Source organism: Canis lupus, chromosome 14 (assembly GCF_011100685.1).
Source record: "Canis lupus familiaris isolate Mischka breed German Shepherd chromosome 14, alternate assembly UU_Cfam_GSD_1.0, whole genome shotgun sequence".
Classification (NCBI taxonomy): domain Eukaryota; kingdom Metazoa; phylum Chordata; class Mammalia; order Carnivora; family Canidae; genus Canis; species Canis lupus.
Genome location: NC_049235.1, coordinates 6655296 through 6668100, shown reverse-complemented (window position 1 = coordinate 6668100; position 12805 = coordinate 6655296). Strand labels below are relative to the sequence as shown.

The 12805-nt window shown below is 38.9% G+C and overlaps 1 protein-coding gene across 1 annotated transcript in view; it reads left to right on the top strand.

The window, feature by feature from the left end:
• The first annotated feature begins 962 nt into the window (after window positions 1–962).
• The window catches only part of KLHDC10 (kelch domain containing 10), a 62185-nt gene continuing 50342 nt past the window's right edge, over window positions 963–12805 (top strand). The window contains exon 1 of the mRNA XM_038556529.1: window positions 963–1245. Coding sequence (XP_038412457.1) covers window positions 1074–1245 — 172 coding nt within the window. The 5' untranslated portion in view covers window positions 963–1073. The remainder of the gene's footprint in view (window positions 1246–12805) is intronic.

The window sequence follows — 12805 nt, the reverse complement described above, 5'->3', positions numbered from 1 at the left end:
TATTTTTGTGCTTAGCACAGCGCCCAGTATGTTCGAAGCCAAGTTTTCGGTTTAATTTTGGAACAACAGGAATTTCTGATCTATACATCTGCATTTTTCCTCGATTTTGATCTTCCGTACCTGTTTGTCTTTAAGGTGAGTCAAATTTTCTGTGAGGAAAAAAAAAGTTTATTGAACAAAAACATTTTCATAGCCATCGGTCATCTATGAAAGTACCTTTTTCTTGGCACTCTTCTCACTGCTATGTGTTATTTTAAAAATCTTTACCAACGTAATAAGCCAGAAATGGTTTCTCACTGGGGTCTCCACTTGTATTTCTGTGATCACTGATGAGCTTGAACTTTTTTTTTTTTTTCCATGTTTATTAACCAAGCCGAAAATTGTTTGCTTAGGAAGTGGCTTGTATTTCATTAGGGAGGAGCTCAGCCAGCCATTTCGAAGACAAGATAAACGAAACCCAGGAATACCTCTTACATTTAAGCTTTGACCACCCCCCGTCTTTGGGTTTTTTTCCTCCTCCATCCGAGCCCTTTGTGTGTGTCAACTGTCAGGGAAAGGGCTCTCAGTCGGCCAAGCCGGCGAAACACTGTATTTGCCCCAAATACGTGTAGCATGTGCTTATCCTCGTTCGGATTCCGGTGTTTCTGGAAAGGGCTCCCGAACCCGACCCGCGCCCGCAGGACCGGCGATCACGCGGACTCGCTCTGCAGGAGGGGCCTCCCTCGCTCGGCCTTCGATTGGCCCGCCTGATCCCGCAGGCGTCGCCGCGACACGGGCTGGTTCAGCGCGGTCGATGCGTGTGTCGAGTGGCTGCTTCTGTCTGTCTCTCCCCCCACTTTTTTTTAGCCATAGCTATGGTTACCACGTCTCTCCCCGCCTCCCCCCACCTACCAACAAGGCGACTGGCCATTGGCTGCCTGTCACCAAGTAAGCCAGTCATTGGTCACTGGTGAGGACAGGGCGCTCCCCCGGCCCCTGTCTCCCGGGTCTCTCGAGGAGCCCAGGAAGGAGGCTCCGCTAGTGCCGCCGGGCCAGGGGCTGCCGGGACCCGGCTGCGGCAATCGTTACGGGTCATGTCGGCCGCCCAGGGCTGGGACAGGAACCGGCGGCGGGGAGGAGGCGCCGCGGGCAGTGGCGGCGGCGGCGGAGGTAGCGGGGCGGGCGGGGGCAGCGGGGGCAGCGGGGGTCGGGGGACTGGCCAGCTCAACCGCTTCGTGCAGCTCTCCGGGCGGCCGCACCTGCCAGGTGAGTCGTGGGGCCGGGTCCTGACAGGTTGCGGGCGCGATGGGAGGGCGGCTGCCACCTTTCCTTTTCTCCCTAGCCTTTTTTTTTTTTTTTTTCCCCCCTGGGAGGAGGAAAGGCAGGCTCCACGCGTAGCAGAGGGACTGGGGCTTCCCGGAGAGGAAGGGTGTCTTTGAGGCCAGGGAGGGAGCAGAAACACAGAGAAAAGAAGTATTTTTTGCTTTGTTGGAAGCTCTGGGCTGAGAGTTGTGTTTGTTTGTTTTTTTTTTCAAAGGAGAGGCCGCTGTTTCATTGACATTCCCAAATGTTTCGCCTATTCTGTTCCCAGTCTCGTCCTCTTCCGCAGTTTGATCTTTTAAAAGAAAGACATTGACTCCTAGCTGTGGGAAATTCTTTTTAAAGGGGTGCTAGATCGGGGAGACAAGAGGGAAAAGCATTCCAAAGAGTGATTTTGTAAAAACCACCCCGAGTGTGTAAGAGTTAGGCATTCTGAGACAAGAAAGGAGGAGGAAAGGCGCGGGGTGGGGGGTGGGGGACGGGAGGGGGGCGTTGGGATGTGGGTGGGAAACAGAACCAAGAGAATTAGGGAAAAACTAGTTAAATTACTAATATTTTGGAATGTCCAAAGACAGAATGGATAGCGTGATCTGGATTTTAAGGGAAGAAAATGAAGATCAAGAATATACTTAGTGACAAAATTATGCTGTCTCCACTATGTAAAAACAACTGAAGATTGGAAAAAAGCACCCAATGTGATTATTTTACGTTTTGGCCTACAGTTTCCTGTCCTTGAGTTCAGATGCCTTAAAAAAACAAAGACAAATCGATGTGTGTGTGTGCAGACAATTTTTAAAAGATACATTTGTAAGTGAAGTATAGTAGGGGAAGGTAGAGAAGTAAATATTGCACAGAATGTCAAATAATATATTGGGCAAGCTTATTTTTACCTTAAAGAGAACAATCAGGAATGATGTGTTAATCATTCACCATATTGTTTGTGAATAATGTTGATTTTATCGGTGATGTATTTGTTTAACCAATGAGTTTTGAGAACATGATGGTTTTTGAATTCCTTTTACTGCCATGCCTGTACTTCTAAGTAATCAAAATTTATTTGATTAATTTGAAGATAACAAAGGGAATTTTGCACATTGAATGAGACAGTCACTTGTTTTGCGATGAGGTTATTGATGTGTGTTAGAAATGCACATTAAGCATTTATACGTGACATTAAAATGGACATTGAAGCAGTTTTAATGAGGCAAATATATAATATACCAGGAGTTGGATTTGAGGTAATAGTATTAGACTGGGTATTCTAAATATGTGATCTTTAAAAAAAGAAAAAAAAAAAAAGGAGAAATCCTTTTTCTTAACCCCAAATTAATAGCGAAAACTTATATTCTGGTGTATTGACAGATTTTAAGATAAATCTCTTACCAAAGACTATTACCAGTTTGCCCTCTACTATTACTAATTTTTAGGTCTTTGATCTCAAATTAATTATACCATGGGCTGGATAATAGCCATTCCCAGGCTCCAAGAACCTGGTTGGTGCACTTCCTCACTGCCACCACCTGATGGCAGTGGAAGCCATGATTTCTGATGTGGGGCTTAGGTGTGGAGCTATTTCTGCATTTCCTTAGCACACAAGGCCAAGAACAGCCATTTGTCCAGAGGTAAAGATAAATCTGTTTGAGCTGTGAAAATTCATGCAACGGAGTGATCAGCCTCTTCTTTCCACTTTCTTTCGCCCTTGATTGGCACTTCATTCTTCCTTTCCAAGTAGGTGGCCTCTGTCATTACTTCACTATTAGAATCGGGAACATATGCTATCTCAATGTGTTTGAAATTCTTTTACGGCAATTCATTATTTTCTCCAGCATTGCATTTTAAGTCCCCCTCCCCATCCATTGAAAGGTTGTGTATTGAAGTGTTTAAAAAGATTTTAGGTTATGGTGAGAGATAGAGAAAGGTCTAGGCCCATTTTATGGCTGACCCTGGAGGTTAAAGAAACTTTTTTTTTTTTTTTTAAGTTTTTGTAGCTAACTTTTTCCATTGAACTCTAATTCCATTTTCCTTTTTCATCCTTCTCTACCAACACTTCAGATACTTAGCATCCAGAACACTTTCTTACTTTTTTGTGCACCCTCCATCTAGTCCCTGGTGAAACAAAACAACCTGGTCTTCCTGGAGTGTTCTCTATATCCTTTAGTAATAGCATCTTTATCTGTACAGTTATGCAAACCTGAAACTTGGCCAACTTCCTTAAATTTTCTTTTCCCTTGCATTTCAAGTGTAGTTAATCACCTAGTTCTGTTTATTTTATTTCTACTATAACTCCAGTTCATGCTGTCATCATCCCTCAGTTAGGTTTTCTGCAGTAGCTTGCTTTCTTTTTTTTCCCTGCAGTAGCTTTCTAAGCAGTCTTCCTGTTTCTACTTTTGCCCTTCAGGGCATACAGCACACTCCTCTTTTGTAAGCACAAATCTATTCTGGTCTCTGCTTACAACCCTTTACTAGCTCTTCATTGCTTTTAGGGTAAGGCAAAAAATCTTAAACACAGCCTAAAAAGTATTGCATTGTCTGTCTAATTCTCAAGTTAATTCTACATCACGTGGTCTTCCTCTTTGATCGTTTTCTGCTTCCTTAGACATAACATGTTCTCTTCTGCCACAGGGTCGTTGCACATACTATCCCATCATACAAGAACTCTCTTACTCCTCATTCTTTTCCTTTTTTTTTTTTTTTTTTTTTGTAGTTTCTCTTCCATTGGGACTTAGCTCAATCACGCTGTGTTTTCAGGGAAGCCTCCTTTGACCTTCTCTGATTTATCTCTTCTCCCTATACACACTCATAGTGCCATGAAGTTCTTCTTGGGCATACTTATCGTTTATATGTGATTCCTTCAAATGAAGGATTTGCTATTCTTGATACACACACACAAAGTATATATGTGTATGTACATGTGTACATATGCATATATATTCTAAATTCTAAATGAGTATGTTGCCATTAATATGTAAGCAATTATTCCTTGTGAATTTGGTTGATTAGTGTGGTTCAATCTGCTATAGCCCCATTGACTCTGGACAAATGGATAAAATAAAATTCTTACACATAAAGGTAGATTAGACTCTGCATTCATGGTGAGAACACAAATGATATTTTATGAAACTTTGAGCAGCTTCTTATCTTTTTGCTGTCTCCTGAATGCAATAGTGATTATGTGTTTGTCCCATAGGCCAAGAAATTTATAGCTTGTTGGTCCTGAATGTCTAACTCATAATCTCTGTATACACCCAGTAAAGAACAGGGAACATTTTTGTAGAATAAGTATGCAGAGGTAGAACTCAGGGACAAGGAGATCATGGGGATAATAGAATCCAGGTTACTATTGTAATTTCACTGTGTGAGTTTGATTAAATACCATGTATTACTTGAGATAACAGTTAAACATTGCTGCTAATGAAAACTGAAAAACTGACAGAAGGAAAAATGTAACAACTGGTAAAGCCGGGCAAAAATAGCATTGAAATCTTAATTTAAAAATATGAATTGTGATATATGTTCATGATATGAAATCCAAATAGTACAGAAGAGCATATGATAAAAGGTAACTTTTCCTTCTACCTTTGACTTCAGCTAATTGGCTTCCTTCCCTAGAAGCAACCAGTGATCAATTGTGTGTGTGTGTGTGTGTGTGTGTGTGTGTGTGTAGAGAAAAATGGTAGCATTTCTTTGTTTGGATGGGCATTTAAAATGTTTACAGACTTGCTAATATAAATGATGATTCAATGAGTATCCCTCTGTATGTTTTTGCATATGAGTTAGTCTGTCTTTAGAATAAATTCCTGGAAATGCGATTGCTGGGTCAAAGACTACGTACTATTTAAGTTTTGACAGATATTGTCAAATTGCCTTCCATAGAGGTTGTACCAGTTTATGTTTCACTGTTGGTGTTGGAGTGCTGGCCTCCCATACCCTTGGTAATAGAGTGGGTTATCAAACTTTTTTAAATTGCCAATTTAATAGGAATATTTTCCTTTGTATTTTCAATTTATTTATAACATTTGCTTATATTTTTTATTCCTCTGGTTATATTTTTTTGTTCATTATTCTATTAGGATGTTTAATATTTTCTATAGGAACTCTGTGTTTTAAGGAAATTAGTTGTCTTTGATATGTTACAGATACTTTTCAGTTTGTCAGTTCGCTTTTGACTTTATGTTGTATTTTTTCAGCAGAAATTTTAAAAATTTTTGGTAGTTGTAATTATCAATCTTTTTGTGGATTTTAGCTTTTTTGCATCCTAAGAAAGTCTTCCCCTATTTAACTGTTACTTCTGAATGAAATGAAAATTCTTATTTTTTTCCTGGTACTTTTATAATTTTAAATTAAATGTACTTATCTATTCAAAATATAAATTATGTAAAGTATTAAGGTAGGAATGCAGCTTTTTTCCAAATGGCTACTGAGTTACCACAGCATTGAAATATTGTCTATAAATGTACTTAGTTCCTACATATAATGTGGGGTTCTTACTGGGACTTTTATTCTGTTCCATGGATCAGTTCACCTATTTATACCTTAATGACCACATTCTTTGTTTATAATCCTCTCTTCTACTTTCCAGAGTTTTCCTGGATATTCTTGCTTTTTCTCCTCTTCTCCATCCTATTGATAGTCTTATTGGTAGAACATTATAGATTGATTTAGTGCTATTTGATGTCTTTTTGAGGTTCAAACTCTTGTTTAAGAGCAGGGAATAAGGATCCCTGGGTGGTGCAGCGGTTTGGCGCCTGCCTTTGGCCCAGGGCGCGATCCTGGAGACCCGGGATCGAATCCCACATCAGGCTCCCGGTGCATGGAGCATGCTTCTCCCTCTGCCTATGTCTCTGCCTCTCTCTCTCTCTCTCTCTCTCTCTCTGTGACTATCATAAATTAAAAAAAAAAAAAAAAGAGCAGGGAATATATTCATTTCTTGTTCAAGTCTTCTTTCGCATCTCTCAATAACATTTTAAAGTTTTTTCATAAAGACCTTTCACATTTCTTGTTATGTTTAGCCCCTGGTATTTTATCTTTTTTTGTTGCTATTGTAAATGGAGTTCCTACTTTTATTATGTCTTTTCTCTTGTGTAACTAGCCACTTTAGAATTCTAATACTATCTATAATAGTTTGCCAGTTGTTTTTCTAGGGCTTTGCAGTTAAATGGTCACATTATTACCAAATAAAGATAATTTTATCTCCTCCTTTCCAATTTTTATACTTACTTCTTTCTTTTGTCAATTAATTTTGCTAGTACTTTCCAAAAATATTAAAGAGTAAGACAGTAGTGGATCTTTGTCTTATTCCTGACTTTAATGGTATGTTTTTTGTGCTTTCCTGTTAAGATTAGACCTGATTTTTTTAAATTTTATTTATTTATTCATGAGAGACACACAGAGAGAGGCAGAGACACAGACACAGACAGAGGGAGAATCAGGCTCCATGTAGGGAGCCTGACATGGGCTCAATCCCAGGACTCCAGGATCACGCCCTGGGCCAAAGGCACGCGCCAAACCGCTGAGCCACCCAGAGATCCCCCTAGACCTGAGCTTTAAATTGAAGTGTACATACTGCTGAGTGAAGTAAGTCAATCGGAGAAGGACAAACATTATATGTTCTCATTCATTTGGGGAATATAAATAATAGTGAAAGGGAATATAAGGGAAGGGAGAAGAAATGTGTGGAAAATATCAGAAAGGGAGACAGAACATGAAGACTCCTAACTCTGGGAAACGAACTAGGGGTGGCGGAAGGGGAGGAGGGCGGGGGGTGGGGGTGAGTGGGTGACGGGCACTTAGGGGGACACTTGACGGGATGAGCACTGGGTGTTATTCTGTATGTTGGTAAATTGAACACCAATAAAAAATAAATTTATTTTAAAAAATGAAGTGTACATACTTTATCATGTTAAAGTAGTCCACTATTGCCATTTTATTAAGATTTTTTAGTAAATTTTGGGACGCCTGGGTGGTGCAGTGGGTTGAGCATCTGACTCTTGGTTTTAGGTGAGGTTGAAATCTCAGGGTAGTGAGATCGAGCCCTGCATCTGGTTCCAGTCTCAGCAGGAGTCTGCCTGAGATTCTCTCCTTCTCTCCCTCCTACTCACCCTCTCTCTCAAATAAAGAAATCCTTTTACTTTTCTATCTTCTCATTCTGGATGTTTATTGTTCTTTTCATTCTTTCTAAGTAATTAAATTATAAGATTTCTTTGAATTCTGCTTTAGTTATGTTCTGTAAGTTATGGGCTTCCTGTTGTAGTTATTTCCTTAATATCTTGCAATTCCATTTTTGATTTATTTTCTTAGTATGAGTAGTTAATCCTTTTAAACTTTTTCTTAACATTTCCATTTATGTTTTTAATTGCTTGAGATAGAATTCACATGCCATACAATTCACCATATAAATTCACCATTCACCATTTAAAAACCAGTGGTTTATAGTATAGTCAGATATATGCAGTTATTATCACAGTCAATTTTAGAGCATTTTTATCACCTCAAGAAGAAACCCCATGTCTTTTAGCTTTACTCTCTTATCCTCCTGCTTCCATTACCTACCTCATCCCCATTCCACCCCTAAGGAACCACTAATCTATCTTTTGTCTCTATAGATTTCCCTATTATGGACTTTCTCATATGAACGGAATCTTTTGTGACTGCCCTTTTTTTTTTTTTTTTTTTACTTTGCATGGTTTCAAAGTTCATCCATGTTAAAGTGGCAGATATCAATACTTCATTCCTTTTTTATGGCTAAATAATGTTCCATTGTATAGATAAACTACATTTTGTGTATTAATTTGTCCATTGATGAACATTTAGACTGTTTCTACTTTTTGGCTATTATGAATAATGCGGCCATAATTTGCATAGAGGTTTCTATGTGAACATGTGTTTTCATTTCTCTTAGGTATATACCTAGGAATGAAATTGTTAGGTCATATGGTAACTCTGTGCTCTAGGTTTATTCATTTGAGGAACTGTCAAACTTTTCCAAAGTGGCTGGAATTTTACATTCCTACCAGCAGTGAATGGGGTTCCAATTTCATATATATACTCTCTTTAACATTTGTTATTATCCATCTGACTTTTTAATTCTAACCATCCTAGTGTGTGTAAAGTGGCATCTCATTGTGGTTTTTGATTTGCATTTCTCTGATGACTCATGATGTCAAGCATTTGTTTTCTTTCTCTTCCAACTTTTTTGAGGTGTAATTGACATAGAGCATCTTTTCACGTGCCTGTTAACTAATTATATGTCTTCTTTGGAGAAATGTCTTTTAGCTACTTTGCCCCATTTAATTTATATATATTTTTAAAATATTTTATTTATTTATTCATGAGAGACACAGAGACAGAGGCAGAGACACAGGCAGAGGGAGAAGCAAGGCTCCATGCAGGGAGCCCGACATGGTACTTGATCCCGGTCTCCAGGATCACACCCTGGGCTGAAGGCAGTGCTAAACTGTTGAGCCACCCAGGCTGCCCCAATTTATCTATATTTTTAAAAGTAAACTCTCCACCCAGTGTGGGGCTCGAACTCATGACCCTGATCAAGAATCAAATGCTCTACCAATTGAGCTAGTCAAATTGTTTGCCCTGCTCTTTTTTTGAGTTGTCTTTTTACTATTGAATTTAAGAACTCTTTACATATTCTAAATACAAGTTCTTTATAAGATACATGATTTGCAAGTGTTCTTCATGTTCTGTGTTGCCTTTTCACTTCCTTAATTGTGTTGTTTGAAGCACAAAAATTTTAAATTTTGGTGAAGTCCAATTTATCATATCTAAAACTATTGCCAAATCTAAGGTCATGAAAACTTGTCCCTGTGTTTCTTTTCTAAGAGTTTTATTGTTTTACTTTTACATTTATGTCTTCGATTCTTTTTGAATTAGTTTTTATGTTTGGTGTGGGTAAGGGTTATCTCAACTGTCTGCCCTATTGTCCCAGCACCATTTGTTAGAAATTCTCCATGGAATAGCCTTCACATTCTTGTCAAAACTTAGTTGACCATAAGCATTCAGGTTTACTTCAGGACTCTTGATTCTATTCTATTGATCTGTATGTCTGTCCATGTGCCAGTACCACACTGTCTCCCATACTGTTGCTTTGTAGCAAGTTTTGAAATCAGAAAGTGTTTTTCTTACTATTTTATTCTTTTCCAGGATTGTTTTGGCTATTCTAGGTCCCTAGCAATTCCATATAAATTCGAGGACCGGTCTGTCAATTTGTATGAACTCAGAGCTTCTTATAGGGATTTACATTGAATCTGTACATCAGTTTGGGGGATATTACCATCTTAGTAATGTTGTCTTCTAATCCCTGAACATGGGATGTTTTTCATTTATCTAGATCTTTAATTCTTTCAACAGTGTTCTATGGTTTTCAGAAGTCATTTATATCTTACTTGCCTTTCTCAGTCCTGATGTCCTTGTCTTTTACTATGTTTTCAACAGTGTTTGTACTCCTTTATGCTGTGTGCAATGAAGATGTTATATCTGTGTTTGTTTTATTTTTTCTAAAATAAATAGATTTTATTTATTTATTTGACAGAGAGAGAGAACGAGCACATAAGCAGGGGGAGCAGCAGGGAGGCAGAGGGAGAAGCAGGCGCCCCACGGAGCAAGGAACCCGATGCAGGGCTTGATTCCAGGACCTTGGGATCATGACCTGAGCCGAAGGCAGACACTTAACTGACTAAGCCACTCAGGTGCCCCTTTTCCTTCTGTTTCTTTCCTGCTTTCAGCCTGCTTATATTTCCTCCCTTCTGTGGTCTATCTTCTTTGAGTTAGAATCTGTTAAATCTTTTCTGCTTTTGAAATAATCATTAATTTTCATACAGTTTATTGTCTTCCACTTTCTACCACCACCACAAAAGAAATACAAATTCATTATTAAAATTTGAAAAACATTGAGTGAGAACTTGAAAGTCATCCATACTAATTCCCCATAAAGACTACTGTATCAACATTTTTAAAAAAGATTTTATTTATTTATTCATGAGAGAGATTGATTGAGAGATTGAGAGGCAGAGAGGGAGAAGCAGGCTCCTGACATGGGACTCTATCCCCGGTCTCCAGGATCACACCCCTGGCTGAAGGTGGCGCTAAACTGCTGGGCCACCAGGGCTGCCCTTTATCAACATTTTGATATTTTGCTTCCCTCTTAGTTCTTTATCAGTGAATTATGTTTTATTTATTTATTTATTTATTTATTTATTTATTTATTTATTTATATTTTATTTTTAAAGATTTTATTTATTCATGATAGACAGAGAGAGAGAGAGAGGCAGAAACACAGGCAGAGGGAGAAGCAGGCTCCATGCCGGGAGCCCAACGCAGGACTCAATCCTGGGACTCCAGGATCGCGCCCTGGGCCAAAGGCAGGCGCTAAGCCGCTGAGCCACCCAGGGATCCCCAAATTATGTTTTATTTAATACTATGTAAGTAATTACGTATTACTGGCAGCAACTTGAGATTCTATTAAAACTGTTCTATATTTAAATGTTTTACTCATAAACACTCATTTTTATTTTCTCTTATTTCACCAGGAAGAATCTGTTTCTCCTCAATTTATTATATGAATTACCTTTTCGATTTTCTTCTAGCTGATGTCTTATTTTATTTCTTTCATTCACAGCCAAGCTTGCAGAAAAAATAGACTTATTTATTTTAATTTCTTTTTTTTTTCTCTTCAATCTATTGCAGTCTTACTTCTGCCTTCTTCATTCCACTCAAGTGCTCTTGTTAAGCTGATAACTTCCTAATTGCTAAATCCATTAGATATCATCCTACCCAACTTCTCTAGATTTTTATTTTGACTACCTCCTGGACTAGAGCCTAGGAATACATCATAATTAGACAAAGTCTCTATTCCTGGAGAGCTCTTAGTTATCCTTTTAGATCTTGAACTTCTCGTTAGTTTTCCTTTATCTGCCCCTTAGTCTTAGTATCTGAGAATAAATACTTGTTTATTTGTTTTCCCTTCCTACTCTTAGATTTTCCCTGGGTGATATTATTAATCTCCCAACAGTGCCTAAATCTGTCTCGAGCCCAGACCTATTTTCATAGTTTGTTTGCCAATAGCTATTAGACAGTATTACCTAAATTACTGAAGAGTACACTAAATTCAACATGTCCAAAAATAATTTCATCATCTTTCCTGTCAAACCTGTGCTTCCTTCTTTGCTCCTTATCCCAACTGAGCTTCATGGCTAACTCATCAATTTAGTAACTCAAGCTAGAAACCTGAGAATCACAGTAGATTCCTTCCTTTTGCTCATTCCTTATCTAGTCGATTACATATTTCTCCTCTTTACCCTAGTTCTTCTCTTTGTCCTTTTTACTTCTCCATGCTCACCTTTGATGTTTTCATTTTATATTTCAACTATATAGAAGTATTTGTAGCTAGTAACTTAAATTCTTAGAACAAGGAGAGAGATTAAACAAGCACACAGACATGCACTTGTTTGAGCATCTGTTTTTACTGCTTTAGGGTATATACCTCAGAGGGGAATTGTGGGGTCTTATGGTAATATTATGCTTAACTCTTTGAAGAACCATCAAACTGGGGATGCCTGGGTGGCTCAGCAGTTTAGTGTCTGCCTTCGGCTCAAGTTGTGATCCCAGAGTCCAGGGATCGAGTCCCGCATCGGGCTCCCTGCATGGAGCCTGCTTCTCCTTCTGCCTGTGTCTCTACCACTCTCTCTGTGTCTCTCATGAATAAATGAATGAAATCTTAAAAAAAAATCAAACTTGTAATGTACTGCAGTCCCACATCATGTCCTGATTCCATACATCTTATTTTCTTCCCTCTAGAGTTCCATTATTCTAATTGTCTTCTAAGACTCAAGTATACTTTACACGGCTTTTTAAAATTCTCTCTTTTAGGGGCACCTACCTGAGTGGCTCAGTAGTTGAGCATCTGCCTTTGGCTCAGGTCGTGATCCCGGGGTCCTGGGATCGAGTGCTGCATCAGGCTTCCCATGGGGAGTCTGCTTCTCCCTCTGCCTATGTCTCTGTGTCTCTCATGAATAAAGAAATAAAAATCTTCAAAAAAAATAAAATTCTCTCTTTTAATGGTTACTTGTACAGATTAGTTACAATGTATCTGGCCCTGTTCAAGGTGTTTTACAACCATTAACTTCTTTCTCCTCATAACCTTGTGAGGTAAGTAACTTTTGCATCCTCTTCTCTGATGAGGAACTGAGGCTTAATGAGAAACTACATTACTTGCCTAAAGTTCTATAGCTAATTAATGTCAGAGTTCAGATTCAGACCAGTCTGTTGGACTTCAAAGCCTATGCTCATCTACTTCTTCTATGTGCCACCACGGTCCTTTGTGTACATATACACAAATGGTCATAGTACTTAGATATACTGAATTGCAATTGTTTGCTTCTCAACTTATCTACTTACTAAGTGTGTGTTCTTTGGGGTACCTGGGTGGCTCGTGGTCGAGCGTCTGCTTTTGGCTCAGGGCGTGATCCCAGGGTCCTGGGATCAAGTCCCACATTGG